Below are 17,428 nucleotides of genomic sequence, written 5' to 3'. Positions count from 1 at the left end.
GGTAAGAGGATATTGGCAGACTTTTTATTTAATGTTTATTTATTTTTGAGAGCAGAGATGGAGCATGAGCAGGGGAGGGGCAGAGAGCAAGGAGACATAGAATCTGAAGCAGGCCACAGGTTCCAAGCTGTCAGCAGAGAGCTTGATGTGGGGCTCCAACCCATGAACTGTGAGCTCATGATCTGAGCTGAAGTTGGGGCTCAACCAACTAAGCCACCCAGGTACCCCAGACAAAGAGATATTAAAATTTGAGGGGACAAGAAGGGTGGAATTATTCTGGAGAGTGAGATGAACATTCTAAGGAAGTGTGGTATCTACTTGAGATGTATGGTCTCTTCATAAAAGTGAAATCAGAGCTTGTGTTTCTCTCCACCAGTATTTAGAGGAAGTGCAGATGCGAAGTCAGTGGACGGTTGAGTTTAAACCGGGCTGGGTTTTTGCAGGGTGAGCCTATCTGAGGGAAGCAGTGGCAAAGGATTAGGTGTTGGTAAGCTAAGGAAGGAAGTGAGGACATGGGCAAGGCGAGGGAAAGGAGGGTGAAGCAGTGAAAGTGCAGGGTACCTCAGGGAGTCTGTAGGAGAGAACAGGAAGCCGGGTAGTTCTGCAGATTGGTATTAATTCACCACCGCTGGCCTGAGTCAGCTTCAACTCTTGTCTTTTCATCTCTATTCACAATTCATATTCTTGGTAGAGAGAAATCAATTAATTAGTCAAATACTTACCCTTTTGCCAGGAGAAGGAAGGGAGGGCATTAATTGGGGGCATCTGCTGATTGAGAAATTTGGTAGTTAGTATCTGAAGTATGCCTGTAAATCCTTTTAAAAATCTTCTATCCTCCTTCTGCATTATGTAAAGGAGATGCTACTTGCCCAGCTTGTATAATGTCGTATGGAATAATTCTGTGCTTTGAAAACAAAGCATTGTGAAACTGATGCATAACTGGTGCAGTTAAGCTAAGATGGTGATAATTAAATTCTCAGTGATCATAACTGCCAGTGAATTTCTTTGTGAAACAATTTGAAGATCTTGTATAAGCTTAAAACTATAAAGTTCAAAGTGAAACAACTTATAGGATAACAAATGTATACATTAAATAGACTCTAAAAAGTTTTGAATTGATCTAGTTTTTTAAGAATTTATTGGCTTATTGTAAATCATTGCATTAACTCTTTGAGTTGGGAGTGCAAAGCTGTAGAGATTAATGTCATAGCTAGATTTTCTTCTTTTTTTTAAAAATATTTTTTGGAATGTTTAACTTATTTTTGAAAGACAAAGAGACAGAGAGTGAGTGGGGGGAGGGGGCAGAGAGAGAGAGGGAGACAATCCGAAGCAGGCTCCAGGCTTCGAGCTGTCAGCACAGAGCCTGATGTGGGTCTTGAACCCATGAACTGTGTGAGCTGAGCTGAAGTTAGATGCTCAACTGACGGAGACCACCCACGCGCTCCAGCTAGATTTTCTTCTTGGAGTGGTAGTTGTTCTGTATCAGTTTCTGATACTTGAGTTAGTTGTAGGCTGCCAGCAGAAACTGTAGCCATCAGAAAGTAAAGAAGTATGAAAAAACTAGTGTGGCAGGCAAAGAGTATTGAAGTTGTATGTGTTTGGAAGTAAAGCTTAGTGGTAATATTTTCAAGCTCCAAAGTTGTTGAGATAGGCAAATACTACTCTTTAAAAAAGATTTTTTTTTAATGTTTGTTTTTGAAGGTGAGAGAGCATGAGCAGGGGAGGGGCAGAGAGCAAGGAAAACACAGAATCCAAAGTGGGCTCCAGGCTCTGAGCTGTCAGCACAGAGCCTGACTGCTGGGCTTGAACTCACAAACTCTTGAGATCATGATCTGAGCTGAGGTCAGATGCTTAACTGACTGAGCTATCCAGGCGCCCCTAGGCAAATGTTAATGTGGCAAAGAACTATATTCTTGCTGTGCTAATTAAATTGGTAGTGATAGGGTTAGTGATTGGAGAGGGACAAAGGAATCGAGGCGTCTGGTTTTGCTAATGATCTTAACATAGTAGAATTCCTTTATATGTCATTTGGTATCATAATGCATAAGAATAGACCTAGATAGTCAATAATTGCTTTTTCTAGGGTGTATGACTTGCCATATTGATATTTCAAGCATCAATTTAATAATGAAAATTTAATGAGTGATTGTACAGTAGAGTTCTTTTTTCTTTTTTCTTTATTTATTTTTAAAATATAATTTATTGTCAAATTGACTAACACACAGTGTGTTCAGTGTGCTCTTGGTTTTGGGGGTAGATTCCCATGATTCTTCGCTTACATACAACACCCAGTGCTCATCCTAACAAGTGCCCTCCTCAATGCCCATCACCCATTTTCCCCTCTCCCCCACCCTCCACATCAACCCTAAGTTTTTTCCCTGTATTTAAGAGTCTCTCATGGTTTGCCTCTTTCCCTCTCTGTAACTATTAAAGTTCTTTTGTAAAAAATTACTCATTTTTAGAGAGAGCCCATGTGCGAGTCGGGGAGGGGCGGGGGAGAGAGAGAGAGAAAGAGAGAGAGAGAGAGAGAATCCCAAGCAGACTCTGTGCTATCAGCATGGAGCCCTACACAGCACAGAGCCCCGTGTAGGGCTTGAACTCATGAATTGTGTGAGAATCCTGAGATCATGACCTGAACTGAAACTAAGAGTTAGACGTTGAACCAACTAAGCCACCCAGGTGCCCCATTTTATAGTAGGGTTCTAGTGCCTTTATTTATTTTTTTTATTATACTTGCCTCTATCAAGTCTTCAGTATGATGTAAGAATATTATTAAAGGTGACTTTTTTTCCCCCCTTAGGACCAACCACCATATCCTAACTACAATTCTAACTATTGGAATTCTGCACGACCTAGGGCTCCATACCCAAGTACATATCCTGTAAGACCGGAAATGCAAGGCCAGGTATGGTCTAAAATTGCCAGACTTTCTGAATTTTTTCTTAATATATTGATTTTCAAAACTTGTGAAAATTCCATAGTAATGATGTGTGGGGTTTTGTTATTTAATGGACTCTGTCTTCATGTTTTTGACTCAGAGATAAGGAAATATCTAGGCAAATATTACCCATAGCAAAGGTAGCTTGAGGCATAATAGATTTTTTCCTAGGACTTGGAAACAATAAACATAAAATGTACTTATTTTTCTAAGTTTGACTTTTAAAAAAAATATAGTTAACATTTAATATATTAGTTTCAGGTATATAATGTAATAATTTGATGTGGGATTCTGTTGTGAAATAATCACCACAATTAAGTTTAGTTAACGTCTATCACCACATATAGTTACAATATTTTTTCTTCTGATGAGAACTTTTTAAAAAAATTTTTAATGTTTTTTTTTGAGACAGATGGAGTGTGAGAAGGGGAGGGGCAGAGAGAGAGGGAGAGACAGAACGTGAAGCACGCTCCAGGCTCCAAGCTGTCAGCACAAAGCTGGATGTGGGGCTCAAATCCACAAACCGTGAGACTGTGACCTGAGCTGAAGTCAGACACTTAACCTTCTGAGTCACCCAGGCACCCTCTGATGAGAACTTTTAAGATTTATTCTGTTGGCAACTTTCAAATATGCAATACAATATTAATGATAGTCACCAGGCTGTATCTTACTTACTCATAACTTATTTTATAGCTGAAAGTTTGTATTTTTTGACCCCCTTCAGTCCGTTATCTAAATTTAGGATTTTTTTTTAAGAGTCCACATATAAATGAGAACATATGGTATTTGTCTGACTTATTTCCGTCCATATTGTTGCGAATGGCAACATTTCCTTCTTTTTTTATGGCTGTGTAACAGTAAATTGTTTTTATATACATCACATTTTCTTTATTCATCCATCAATAGACACTTAGGTTGCTTCCATGTTTGGGCTATTGTAAATAATATTTCAATGAACATGGGGATGCAGATATCTTTTTGAGTTAGTGTTTTTGTTTCCTTCGAGTAGGGACGTTGCTGGATCACTCTGTTTTTTTAATTTTTCAAGGAATCTCCAAGCTGTTTTCTTTCCATAGTGGCTGTACCAATTTACATTCCCAACCAACATTGTGCAAGGGTTCCCTTTTCTCCACATCTTCACCAACACTTATTATTTGTTGTCTTGATAACAGCCATTTTAACAGGAGTGAGGTGGTATCTCATTGTGGTTTTGATTTGTAGTTCCCTGGTGATTAGTGATGTTGAGCACCTTTTCATGTACCTGTTGGTCATCCGTTTGTCTTCTTTGGAAAAGTATTCAGGTTGTCTGCCTATATTCTAATTGGATTGTTTGTTTTTTTTGCTATTGAGTTTTAGGAGTTCTTTATATAATTTAGACATTAACTCCTTATCAGGTACATGATTTGAAAATATTTTCTTCCATTTAGTAGATTGCCTTTTTATTCTGTTGGTGGTTTCCTTTGCCATGCAGAAGCTCTTTAGTTTGATGTAGTCCCACTTGTTTACTTTTATTTTTGTTGCCTTTGCTTTTGATGTCAAAAAACCTGACTCTTGGAACAAATATTTAATTTTATTTTATTTATTTATTTTTTTTTAACTTCTAACACATTTTTATTCTATCAAGGTAAAATGTACGGACAGAAAACTGCAGAGATTATAAGACTGCAGTTTGACATCTGAATAAATAAATGATACATCTGAGAAATCACCAGACTGATCAAGACAGACTACTACCAACCCACTAAGCTCCCTCAAGCCTCTTTCCAGACACCACCCCCTATGCTGAGGTGACTTTCCTGATTGAGAGCACCACTTCCTAATTTTGTCTCTGCTTCAAACAAATATTTAATTTTAAATATTTCAAGTAACTGAAAAAGTACAGAAAATAGGTACATCTCTTTTTTAATGTTTGTTTATTTTTGAGAGAAAGAGTAGGGGAGGGAAAGAGAGAGGGAGACAGAGGATCTGAAGCAGGATCTGTACCAGTGCGGGGCTCAGACTCAGGAACTGTGAGATAATGACCTGAGCTGAAGTGGGGTGTTTAGCTGACTGAGCCACCCAGGTGCCCCTGATTTAGAGTATTAGAGAAATTCAAGTTGATGTCAACTTGCTGATGATTATGAACTCATGGAGCACTTTTGTTGTGAAACTTTCCATGCTTTTCAAGAGAAGCACAATAGGAGGAGGTATACTGCTTAGAGGTAATCTGTCTTTGCTTGGATTGGGTCTGTTTGCTGTGGAATGGAAAGGGAATCCATTGAACAGTGTATTGCTTTCAGTGTGAGAGACTTGACCACTTTTTCCTCTTTGGATTCTACATCTACACAACAGTCCGTCAACTGTGAAATTGACTGTTGGGAGAAGTATTTGTATGGATGATCTTTAGCTCGCAATGAGACCCCATATAATGTGACATTGTTGTGACTTAAAAAAAATTTTTTTTTATAGTTTATTTATTTTTGAGACAGAGAGTGACAGAGCATGAATGGGGGAGGGGCAGAGAGAGAAAGGAAGACACAGAATCTGAAACAGACTCCAGGCTCTTAGCTATCTGCACAGAACCTGATGCGGGGCTCGAACCCACAAACCACGAGATCATGACCTGAGCTAAAGTCGGACCCTTAACTGACTGAGCCACCCAGGCGTCCCTGTTATGACTTCTGAATGCTAGGTAATATCTATATTTACATCTAGAGCAAGAGTAGCAGCTACAGTTTCTGAGTTTCCAGTCTCTTGATTTCTTCTGGAAGCCAGAATGAGACTTTCACAGAAATTTAATAACTGTCAAAGATTTTACTTAATTCTTGTAGTTGCTCTTTCAGATTTTACCTGTTGCCATATCAGCTGACAATTTTCAAATTGTAGCTTCTTGTCCTTAGACACCAGTTTCCTTTCTTTAAAAGAGTCTACTTGGACACTGATGAAGTTGCTCTGGTCCTAGCAGCCCACTGGATTCTAGACGCACTTGGGATTTCATGACATTTTTATTTTTATTTTTATTTATTTATTTATTTAAAAATTTTTAATGTTTTATTTATTTCTGAGAGAGAGAGAGAGAGTGTGAGCAAGGGAGGGTCAGAGAGAGAGGGAGACACAGAGTCTGAAGCAGGCTCCAGGCTCTGAGCTGTCAGCACAGAGCCTGACACGGAGTTCGAACCCATGAACTGTGAGATCATAACCTGAGCCGAAGTCAGATGCTTAACCAACTGAGCCACCCAGGCCAATTCATGACATTTTTAATAGCATAAAATTTTTTTTGCTATAAAAGTAATACAACTTTATTACTAAATATTTGGAAAATAAAGAAAAGGAGGAAAATACTAATTCTGCTACCCTAGTAGATCTGTATTTTGGTAATTTTTTTTGCATTTCCCCTATTCTGTTTACAGAGCTTACTTATATATAACTTACTGTAAATATACTTTTTTGTTTGACTTTTCATTTATCATATGTACTCTCCATGTTATAGGGTAAAATAACAAGGTGATTTTTTTTTTAATATTTAAGGAAATTTTCAAACATAATCAAAAGAAATGAGAGTAGCACAGTAATCTCCTATGTACTCATCTCAGCTTCAATAAATGTCAGTGCACAGATACTGTGTTTCATCTGCTTCCTTGGGTTATTTTGAAGTAAATTCTGGACATCATATTATTTCACTTGTAAATACTTAAGCATATATCTTTAAAATGTAAGGAGGACTTAAAAACATAACAATGTGGCACAAAAACAGACATATAGACCAATGGAATAGAATAGAGAACTCGGAATTGGACCCACAAATGAATGGCCAATTAATCGTCGACAAAGCAAGAAAGAGCATCCAATGGAAAAAAGACAGCCTCTTTAACAGATGGTGCTGGGAGAACTGAACAGCAACATGCAGAAGAATGAAACTTATACCACTTTCTCACACCATTCACAAAAATAAACTCCAAATGGATAACGGACCTGAATGTGAGACAGGAAACCATCAAAACCCTGGAGGAGAAAGCAGGAAACAACCTCCTTGACCTCAACCGCAGCAACTTCTTACTTGACACATCCCCACAGGCAAGGGAATCAAGAGCAAAAATGAACTATTGGGACCTCATCAAGATAAAAATTTTCTGCACGGCAAAGGAAACAATCCATAAAACTAATAGGCAACCGACAGAATGGGAAAAGATAGTTGCAAATGACATATCAGATAAAGGGCTAGTATCCAAAATCTATAAGGAACTTCCCAAACTCCACACTGGAAAAACAAATAATCCAGTGAAGAAATGGGCAGAAGATATGAATAGACACTTCTCCAAAAAGGGCATCCAGATGGCCAACAGACACATAACAACGATGCTCAGCGTCCCTTATCATCAGGGAAATACAAATCAAAACCACACTGAGATACCACCTCATGCTGGTTAGAGTGGCTAAAATGAACAAATCAGGAGACTATAGATCCTGGAAAGGATGTGGAGAAATGGGCACCCTCCTACACTGTTGGTGGGAATATAAACTGGTGTAGCCCCTCTGGAAAACTGTGAAGGTTCCTCAGAAAATTAAGAATAGAACTCCCCTATGACCCAGCAATAGCACTGCTAGGAATTTATCCAAGGGATACAGAAGTGCTGATGCAAAAAAAAAAAAAAAAAAAAGTGCTGATGCATAGGAGCACATGTACCCCAATATTCATAGCAGCACTTTCAACAATAGCCAAATCATGGAAAGAGCCTATGTGTCCATCAACTGATGAATGGATCAAGAAGATGTGGTTTATCTATACAATGGAATACTAATGGCAATGAGTAAGAATGAAGTCTGGCCATGTGTAGCAACGTGGATGGAACTCGAGGGTGTTATGCTGAGTGAAATAAGTCAGACAGAGAAAGACAGATACCTTATGCTTCCACTTATAGAAGGATTAGGAGAAACTTAACGGAGGACCATGGGGGAGGAGAAGGAGAAACATAATTGGAGAGAGGGAGGGAGGCAAACCATGAGAGACTCTTGAATACTGAGAACAAACTGAGGGCTGATGGCCGGGGAGAGAGGAAGGTAGATGATGGGCATGGAGGAGGGCACTTGTTGGGATGAGCACTGGGTGTTTTATGGAATCCAACTTGACAATAAACTATGAAAGAAAAATAATAAAAACATAACAATGGCATTATTAAAACTTAAAAAAAACCTAAAAATAATTCTTTAACATTAAATGTGTGGTCAGTTCTAACAGTGAATTTTAAGACAATAAAATTCCCTCAATGAATAGCTCATAATGTAGTTAGTCATACCATTATTATAGGAAATTTAGGTTGTTTACAGTTTTGTGTAATTATAAATAATCCTGTGTTGAACAAATTCATGCCTATAACTTTTTCTCTAGTTGAATCGTCTCCTTAGGAAGGATTTCTAGAAGTTGAGTAATAGTACAAAAGGCCCCATTATGTTTTATCATACACTGTATTAAGGATTCTTTTTTATGGCACATCTAGGTGGAAGATCTTAACAGCCCTCTAGTGACTTTAACAAAGGGGTGGTTGGACATCCTTCTGGTTGGGGAATGCCTTGCTGGATCTTCCACTGCATGGATCTTCCGTCCTTGCATGGAATTCTTTGGCCATGTGGTGATAATAGCCTGTCTTTTATCCCCTTGCCAGAAAAGTACAGCTAAGAGTTTATTTTCTACAGAATTATGATTGCCCTCCCACTTTGATCCATCTCATTTTTAAAAAAAATTTTTTTATTTATTTTGAGAGAGAGAGAGAGTGTGTGTGCACGAGCACAGGCTGGGGAGGGGCAGAGAGAGAGAGGTGGAGAGAGATAGAGAATCCCAAGCAGGCTCTGCATGATCAGCGCAGATGTGGGCTCGAACTCACAAACTGGGAGATTATGACCTGAGCCAAAATCGAGTGGGATGCTTAACTGACTAAATGACCCAGGTGCCCCGATCCATCTCAGTTTTTGATGTGTTAGACCAGAAATCAAATTTGAATATTATTTTTTCAGTGATTAGCAGCTGTATAAACTATCAGAAGTCTTTTTTTCCCCTACTGAGGTGTAATTAACACTTATCATGTATTAGTTCTAGATGTATAGCATAATGATTCAGTATTTGCGTACATTGCAAAATGATCACCACAGTAAGTCTGGTTAATATCATAGGATTCTTTGCTTCTTGTTCTACCTGAAATGGAAAAGATTATGTAGTCTTAGATGAGTACTGTAAAACTTGATTCTGTGTTTTTATCATTTTAAAAAGAAGAAGCAGAAGTTAATTGAAAACATTAAGATAGTCATTTAAATGTAAAGTTTGGCTATAATTCATTTGGATAACTAACCTAGGATTCTGGGTGCCAATAGCAGTGTGGATGGGTGATTTAAAACTACAGTGAGTGTGGGGGGGCAGCTGGTTCAGTTGGTAGTGCATGTGACTCTTGATCTTGGGGTTCTGAGTTTGAGCCCCACAGTGGGTGTGGAAATTACCAAAAAAAAATAAAATCTTAAAAAAAATGACAGGAACATATGAGGAATTTGCCTCCGTAATATGTTTTTTTAACGTTTTATTTTATTATTTTTTATAATTTATTGTTTAATTTACACCCAAGTTAGCATATGGTGCAACAGTGATTTCAGGAGTAGATTCCTTAATGCCCCTTACCCATTTAGAACATCCCCCCTCCCACAACCCATCCAGCAACCCTCTGTTTGTTCTCCATATTTAAGAGTCTCTTGGGGTACCTAGGTGGTTCAGTTGGTTAAACGTCCGACTTCAGCTCAGGTCATGATCTCATGGTTCGTGGGTTTGAGCCCTGCGTTGGGCTCTGTGCTGACAGCTCAGAGCCTGGGGCCTGCTTTGGATTCTCCCTCTCTCTCTGACCCTCCCCTGCTCATGCTGCCTCTCTCTCTCTCAGAAATAAATAAAAGATTAAAAAAATTTTTAAAAAAAGGGTTTCTTATGTTTTGTCCCCCTTCTTTGTTTTTATATTATTTTTGCTTCCCTTCCCTTATGTTCATCTGTTTTGTACCTTAAAGTCCTCATATGAGTGAAGTCATATGATATTTGTCTTTCTCTGACGGACTTATTTTGCTTAGCATAATACCCACCAGTTCTATCTATGTAGTTGCAAATGGCAAGATTTCATTCTTTTTGATTGCCAAGTAATATTCTAGTGTGTGAGTGTGTGTGTGTGTGTGTGTGTGTGTGTATCACATCTATATCACATCTATATTCATTCATCGGTGGACATTTGGGCTCTTTCCGTATTTTGTCTGTTGTGAATAGCACTGCTATAAACATTGGGGTGCATGTGCCCCTTCGAAACAGCACACCTGTATCCCTTGGATAGATACCTAGTAGTGTAATGGCTGGGTCATAGGGTAGTTCTATTTTTAATTTTTTGAGGAACCTCCATACTGTTTTCCAGAGTGGCTGCACCAGTTTGCATTCTCACCAACAGTGCAGAAGAGATCCTCTTTCTCTGCATCCTCGCCAACATCTGTTGTTGCCTGAGTTTTTAGTGTTAGTCATTCTGACAGGTGCGAGGTGGTGTCTCATTGTAGTTTTGATTTGTATTTCCCTGAAGATGAGTGATGTTGAGCATTTTTTCATGTGTCGGTTGGCCATCTGGATGTCTTCTTTGGAGAAGTGTCTATTCATGTCCTTTGCCCATTTCTTCACTGGATTATTTGTTTTTTTGGGTGCTGAGTTTGATAAGTTCTTTATAGATTTTGGATACTAACCCTTTATCTGATATGTCACTTGCAAATATCTTCTCCCTATCTGTTGGTTGCCTTTTAGTTTTGCTGATTGTTTCCTTTGCTGTGCAGCTTATTATTTTGATAAGGTCTCAATAGTTCATTGTAGTCTGTTGTTATTCACTTGGGAGGCAGAGTGGGATAGTACAAAGAACATAGGCTTTTCATGGGCTTTGTAGTTTTCAGGTCTGGATTCATTTCTTGATATTGCCCTAATAGTAGTAACAATAATGATATTGTAAATAATTACCATTTATTGAGCATACTGTGTGCCGGACCCTATGCTAAGTATTTATATATGTCAGCTCATTTAATTTTCACAGTAGTCCTACCAAGTAAGTTTATGATTTCCATTTTTCTGGTACAGAAACTAAAGCTCAGAGAGATTAAACAAAGCCTATGGCAGAGCTCAGTCTGTTTCTCTGGTCTCTTTAAAAAAATTTTTTTAATGTTTAATTTTGAGAGAGAGACAGACACAGTGTGAGCAGGGGAGGGGTGAGAGTGAGGGAGACATGGAATCTGAAGCAGGCTCTAGGCTCCAAGCTGTCAGCACAGAGCCTGATGTGGGCTTGAACTCACGAACTGTGAGATCATGACCTGAGCTGAAGTCAGATGCTTAACTGACTGAGCCACCCAGGGGCTCCTCTAGTCTTTTCTTCTTTTAGTTGTACCATGGTTATTTTCTTCTGTGTCTAGCCCTTCCCTCAGGACTCCCAGGGCCCCTCCCCAGGTGGTGGGCACAGGTTCTCCAGTCAGGTGTGGCTGTTAGCTATACTTATGGAAGTGTTCCGGAAGCATGGCCATGAGGCCTTCACTCATTTATCACAATATACCCTTTCATTGCTACAATGTCATTGCTACAGACTCTACAGAGATAATCTGTAATATAGTATTACATGGTATATATACATGAGAGAAACAGTGCTTCACAGATTTCTTAGGCAGTTCATATTCTCATTAGTTACGACCTTTTCCCTTCCCAGAGTTTTCAAAGTTGGGTATTAGGTCCGGACATTTCAGTTCTTCTACTCATTTTTTTTTTCCCTCTCAATTTTGTTTTTTTACAGAGTTTGAATTCTTACACAAATGGAGCATATGGCCCACCATACCCCCCTGGCCCTGGGGCAAGTACTGCCTCCTACTCTGGGGCTTATTACACACCTGGATATACTCAGACCAGTTACTCCCCAGAGGTTCCAAGCACGTACCGTTCACCTGGCAACAGCCCAGCCCCGGTCTCTCGTTGGCTGTATCCTCAGCAGGACTGCCAGACTGAAGCACCCACTCTTCGGGGGCAGGTGCCAGGATATCCTGCTTCACAGGTAAGCAGTTTTCTGTTGGGTTTTTGTTTAATATTCTTGGAGTGATACCATGTTTGTTTCTCTGTCCCTTGAAAGAGAGTTCTGATACATCTTTTTTATTTTTTAATGTTTAATGTTTAATTTCTGAGAGAGAGAGAGAGAGAGAGCGTGAGCAGGGAAGGGTCAGAGAGAGAAGGAGACACAGAATCTGAAATAGGCTTCAGGCTCTGAGCTGGCTGTCAGCACAGAGCCCGACGCAGGGCTCGGACCCATGAACTGTGAGATCATGACCTGAGCCGAAGTCGGACGTTTAACCTACTGAGCCACCCAGGTGCCCCCTGATATATCTTAATTTGTTATTCCTTATTACATATGGGTCCACTTATATCTCACATTTTGGGACAGATTTGTGCTACACTTTAGCCATTGAATTTTAAGCCTTTTTCCTTTTGAGTTTGTCTCTAAATCTGCCCCTGGTATCTTCAGAATGCAGCTTTTTTAGGCATGGAGAAATGACTGCCACTGATTAGAGATGCTGCCACTTAGCCTGGTAGCAGCTAAAGTGCATCTGTTAAGCAGAGAGGAAGTATCTCAATCTGTTGATACTAGAGTATTTTCATTACTTCGTTCAGGTTTGTTGGTTTGTTTTTTTTTTTTAGCAGTGACCCCCATATTTCCTTCCTTTCAATCTAGAACCCTGGAATGACCCTACCCCATTATCCTTATGGGGATGGTAATCGTAGTGTTCCACAACCAGGACCAACAGTACGACCACAGGAGGACTCATGGGCTTCTTCTGGTGCTTATGGGATGGGAACCCGTTACCCTTGGCCTTCAGCTACGCCCTCGGCACCACCTGGGAATCTCTACATGAGTGAGAGTACTTCAGCATGGCCCAGTGGCAGCTCTCCTCAGTCCCCTCACTCACCACCACCCCAGCAGCCTAAGGTAGGAGGCCTTCTAAACATTGTTCTTTTGGTGTTTGGGTAGTTGAAAAGGCACAACATGAAACTTTCCTCCATTGGTGTGTGCTAAATGGGAACTAATTGCAAAAAGTTGGTGATTACTACCTATAAGTTTTATCTAGCTCAATTTCTTCTTCTTTTTTTAATACACTTTATATTTTAGGGAAGTTATAGGTTCACATCTTTTTTGTAAAAGACAGAAAAATGCTCGTTTACTGTTTGTTGTAATGCTATCTGAATGTTAAACAAAGTCAAAGATTGCATTTTATTACCTCAGTCAGTACACAAAAGATGATACCAACATGGAATTGTATAAAATTGTTTACAGGCGTAAACATCATCTGCCTGTGGCTGTGTTCCTTTATAAGGTCTGTCTTAGGTTTTAACTCTTTAGGGGAAAACTATCTACTTATTTATTAAGTCACTGGGTGGATTGTGAGGTGCAAAGGATTGATTGTGAGGTGTTCATGACGCTCAACACTTCAGGGTAGATTTCAGCCATTATACTCAGGAACTCTCTGCCTTTTACTTGACAGAGCACTCCTCTTACCTTTTTAGGGTTGTGTTTTTCTGAAATGGTTAAGGAGGGAGGCCTAGTTTTATTAGTGGGGACTCTTTTCATGTACCTTCATGGTCAGGTGAAAGATGTGGGCTAACCAATCTGATGTTGATAGATTCCCACTAAAACAGCTCTTTTCCCCCTCTCTGCTCTCCTACTCCAAGGACTCCTCCTACCCCTATAGCCAATCAGATCAAGGCATGAACCGGCACAACTTTCCTTGCAATGTCCATCAGTACGAGTCCTCAGGAACAGTGAACAGTGATAATTCAGATATTTTGGATTCCCAAGTCCAATACAGTGCTGAGCCTCAGCTGTATGGTAATGCCACCAACGAACACCCCAGCAATCAAGATCACAGTGATAATCTTCCTGAAGAGTGTCTGTCTGCAGATGAAGGTACTCCCCCAAGTATTAAAAAAATCATACATGTGCTGGAGAAGGTCCAATATCTTGAGCAAGAAGTAGAAGAGTTCGTAGGAAAAAAGACAGACAAAGCATACTGGCTTCTGGAAGAAATGCTAACTAAGGAACTTTTGGAACTAGATTCAGTTGAAACTGGGGGCCAGGACTCTGTCCGGCAGGCCAGGAAAGAGGCTGTTTGTAAAATCCAGGCCATACTGGAAAAATTGGAAAAAAAAGGATTATGAAGGATTTAGAACGAAGGGGAAGCCTGTTACTAACTTGACCAAAGAACTCTCGATTTTGGTTAACCCTCTTTTTGAAATGCTTGTTGGTGACAAGAAGCAATACATTCCAACTTTCCTTTGGTTAAAACTTGAAAAACTGGTAAAGGACTTGAAAGAACATTTTAGTTATGAGTTGTTTTCAGTTTTCAGACCAATGAATGTAATAGGAAACCATGGAGTTACCATTATTGCCAAGTAGACTCACTCCTTAAGAAATTTGTGGATATCTATAAGCTGCTTCTTATCAGCAGGAGGGAAACATGCTTTGTGTAACAGGCTTATCAAAAACTGACCAGATGAGACTGGATATAATCTGAGGCAAACAGGCTCTGTTTTTTTTAAACATCTGGATTACTTGTCACATTTTTGTACATTGTGACTGCTTTCAACATAAACTTCATGTGTAAATTATAGCTTGGACTTTAGCCTTCTTGGACCTCTGTTTTGTTTTGTTATTTGCAGCTCATAAATATAGTATTATTCTCTACTTCTTGGTACATTTTGTAGTAATATGTTTAATATAATTATTCAAGAACTATATTGGCAGCCAGACAGTATGGCAATTCTGAATGAATTTCTACCTTTTCACCACTTGAACATATTGCAATGTGTAGTGAGTTCCTTTGGTAACTTGTCTCCTTTTTTGTAATAGATCATTAGGGTAGAGTTTTACCACTCCTACTTTTCATGTTAATAGTGGAAGGCGAATTGGGAGACGGCAGGGGCATAGGAATGAGATGTTTGTGGCCATTTTCTTTTTTGCTTTTTTATTATATTTGGATAAAAATCCACCTTAAAATATCCAACCCCCCTCCCCCAATCGTCTTTTCACTACTGCTGCTTCTGTGTAGAGCATTATGATAGGTACAGATGAAAAATTAAATGCCACAGTGAGTAGAAATAACTGCAAAAGTAATAAATGTGATCATTTGGAAATGCACTTTTCCATCTAAAAACATTAGGTTCGCCATTAAGATCCCTATCAGCAGATTTCAGCTCAGTGTATATAAAAAACAATAAGGATAAAAAGGAATTCATGCTCAGGGAATGAGTCAGCCATAGCTAGAGCGGGAAATTTTCTTTTAAAGGCATATTTGATGTTTACCTTTATTTCTCTAGAATAAATTGTTTTATAAAAAAGATGTTTATTACCACTAATAATGGTCCATTCAGAGCCAAACTTCAGAAAGGGATACTGAAAGGGTCTTAGCTGGGCTTGCTTGGGTAGCTTTATGCTATGGTATGGAAGAGCCTTAGGTAAATGACTTACTTTTTCTATCAGAAGTGAGTTCTAGTATACAGTATCTGTTATTAGAAAAACACCTGTTTCTTAATAAGATATCCAAATGATAACTTTTTCTAGACTATCAGGCCTATTGTTAATAAATCTATCAGTCATCTCCTCTCCTTTTAAACAAAGTCAAACCAACATATGATGCGAAAAAATGGAGTAAAAATATTGGCTGGGTCTGATGGATGGGATGAGTGATTTTATGAGATACTATGGTGACAATTTTATTCTAGGATTTTTATTTTTGGCCTAATGTAGGAATGTTAAAAAAAGGTTTTCTATGAAAATTCGAAAATTATATTTGAAACTAAAAATTTAGAAGTGGGAGAACCTTAAAGTCAATTTAAAGAAAACCAGTGAGACCGTGACTAATTCAGGAGAGAATGCTATTAACTATTTAACTGAGGGCCCAAGATCCCAATTTCCATGAAGTTTTGATTTTTACACACACACATACACATGCATGCACACACATATGTATGTATGCTTTTAGCAGTTATTATTTTAAATTTTGAGATAATTTTAGACCTCCTGAAGAGTTGTAGAATGAGTAGTTTATGTGTATCTTCACTGAATTTCCCCTATGTTAACATCTTATACAACCATAGAATATTTGTCAAATTAAGAAACTAGCCTTGGTATAATACTGTTAACTAAAGTAGAGAGGTTAAAAAGTAGAGTTTTCTTTGTCTTTTCACTGATGTTTTTTTACTGTTCCAAGATCCAGTGCAGGATCCCACCTTGCACTTAGTTGTCATATCTCCATAGTATCTTCCAATCTGACAGTGTATCATGACATCTGATGTCATAATGTATTTCTGGTGTTGTTAACCTTAATCACCGAGGTCGTGTCTGCTAGGATTCTCTACTGTGAAATTACTACGTTTTTCTTTGTAATGACTATTTGCTGGAGCTACTTTGAGACTATGCAAATGTCCTGTTTCTGCTTAAACTATTGCGCACTCATTTTTGTACCCATTGCCAGACCTTGATTGTGTCAGTTACTACTGTGGTGTTCTAGTGGTGATTTGTCTATTTCTCTCATTTCTTCTACATTTAGTAATTGGCATTCTTTAAGGAAGAGTTATTGCATTTGGATTCATATTTTTAATTATAAAAATATACTCAAGATAAGTACAAATTTAGAACTTAAAAGATGTAAACTGTGTTAAAATGATTCCAAATATGAGTACCAAAGAAAAGAAAGCTAAATTGGTAACCTGTTTCAGAAAATATAATGAATTTAAGAAGGAAAATAGTATTTATGATTTGTGGGTTTGGTTCAGTATTTGACTCAGTATCGACTCCAGACTAAATTCAAATTGTCTTGGAATTTCACATCTGGACTTTCTAGAAGTCTCTAAATTTATATTACTTTGGGGGTAGTTTTTGTCAAAAGCTTGAATAAAGTTACCCCGACCTGGCATGTTAAACACAGCTATGTCTTCTTTATAATAAGCCACTAATGTATCAAATATAAATGCCAATATAAATATTTAGACAGATATGTCCTAATGAAGTGTCTGGATGGTGGGTTATGCTTGTCTCTGCCTTGTTGGTATGGAAGTCTTCTAAATGCTTTAAAAAATACGGTTTTAAAAGCAGTTCTGTAGTGGTTAATGTAATACTATTAATGGTAGGAAGATTTTTTTAGAAGTTGAAGAATATAGATTAAATTGGCATTTACAAAAGTTTTATATTTTTAGGTTTTAATTATTTATTTTGAGAGAGCAAGAAAGCATGGGTGGGTAAATAGACAAGAGAGAGAATCCCGAGCAGGCTCCGGACTATCAGTGTGGAGCCCAGTGCAGGGCTCGAACCCAAGAATCATGAAATCATGACCTGAGCTGAAGTTGGACCCTTAACCAGACTGAGCCATCCCGGCATTTTTTGGGAGATAGGTAGCTGATCAGTGGAAATATTTTTTTTTTTTTTTTTTTTTTTTTTT

At 38.5% G+C, this 17,428-nt stretch overlaps 1 protein-coding gene across 1 annotated transcript in view; it reads left to right on the top strand.

Moving 5' to 3' along the window:
- BAG4 (BAG cochaperone 4) overlaps positions 1-14,677 on the top strand; it is a 29,481-nt gene extending 14,804 nt beyond the window's left edge. Inside the window, exons 2-5 of the mRNA XM_077769516.1 lie at positions 2,801-2,905; positions 11,743-11,997; positions 12,670-12,924; positions 13,665-14,677. Of these exons, the coding sequence (XP_077625642.1) occupies positions 2,801-2,905; positions 11,743-11,997; positions 12,670-12,924; positions 13,665-14,150 (1,101 nt within the window). The 3' untranslated portion in view covers positions 14,151-14,677. The remainder of the gene's footprint in view (positions 1-2,800; positions 2,906-11,742; positions 11,998-12,669; positions 12,925-13,664) is intronic.
- Positions 14,678-17,428: the final 2,751 nt, after the last annotated feature.

The sequence above is a fragment of the Crocuta crocuta genome, unplaced genomic scaffold (genome assembly GCF_008692635.1).
Source record: "Crocuta crocuta isolate KB4526 unplaced genomic scaffold, BGI_CrCroc_1.0 scaffold698, whole genome shotgun sequence".
Taxonomy (NCBI): Eukaryota; Metazoa; Chordata; class Mammalia; order Carnivora; family Hyaenidae; genus Crocuta; species Crocuta crocuta.
The sequence above is the reverse complement of the archived record's forward strand: the minus strand, read 5'-3'. Positions and strand labels throughout refer to the sequence as shown.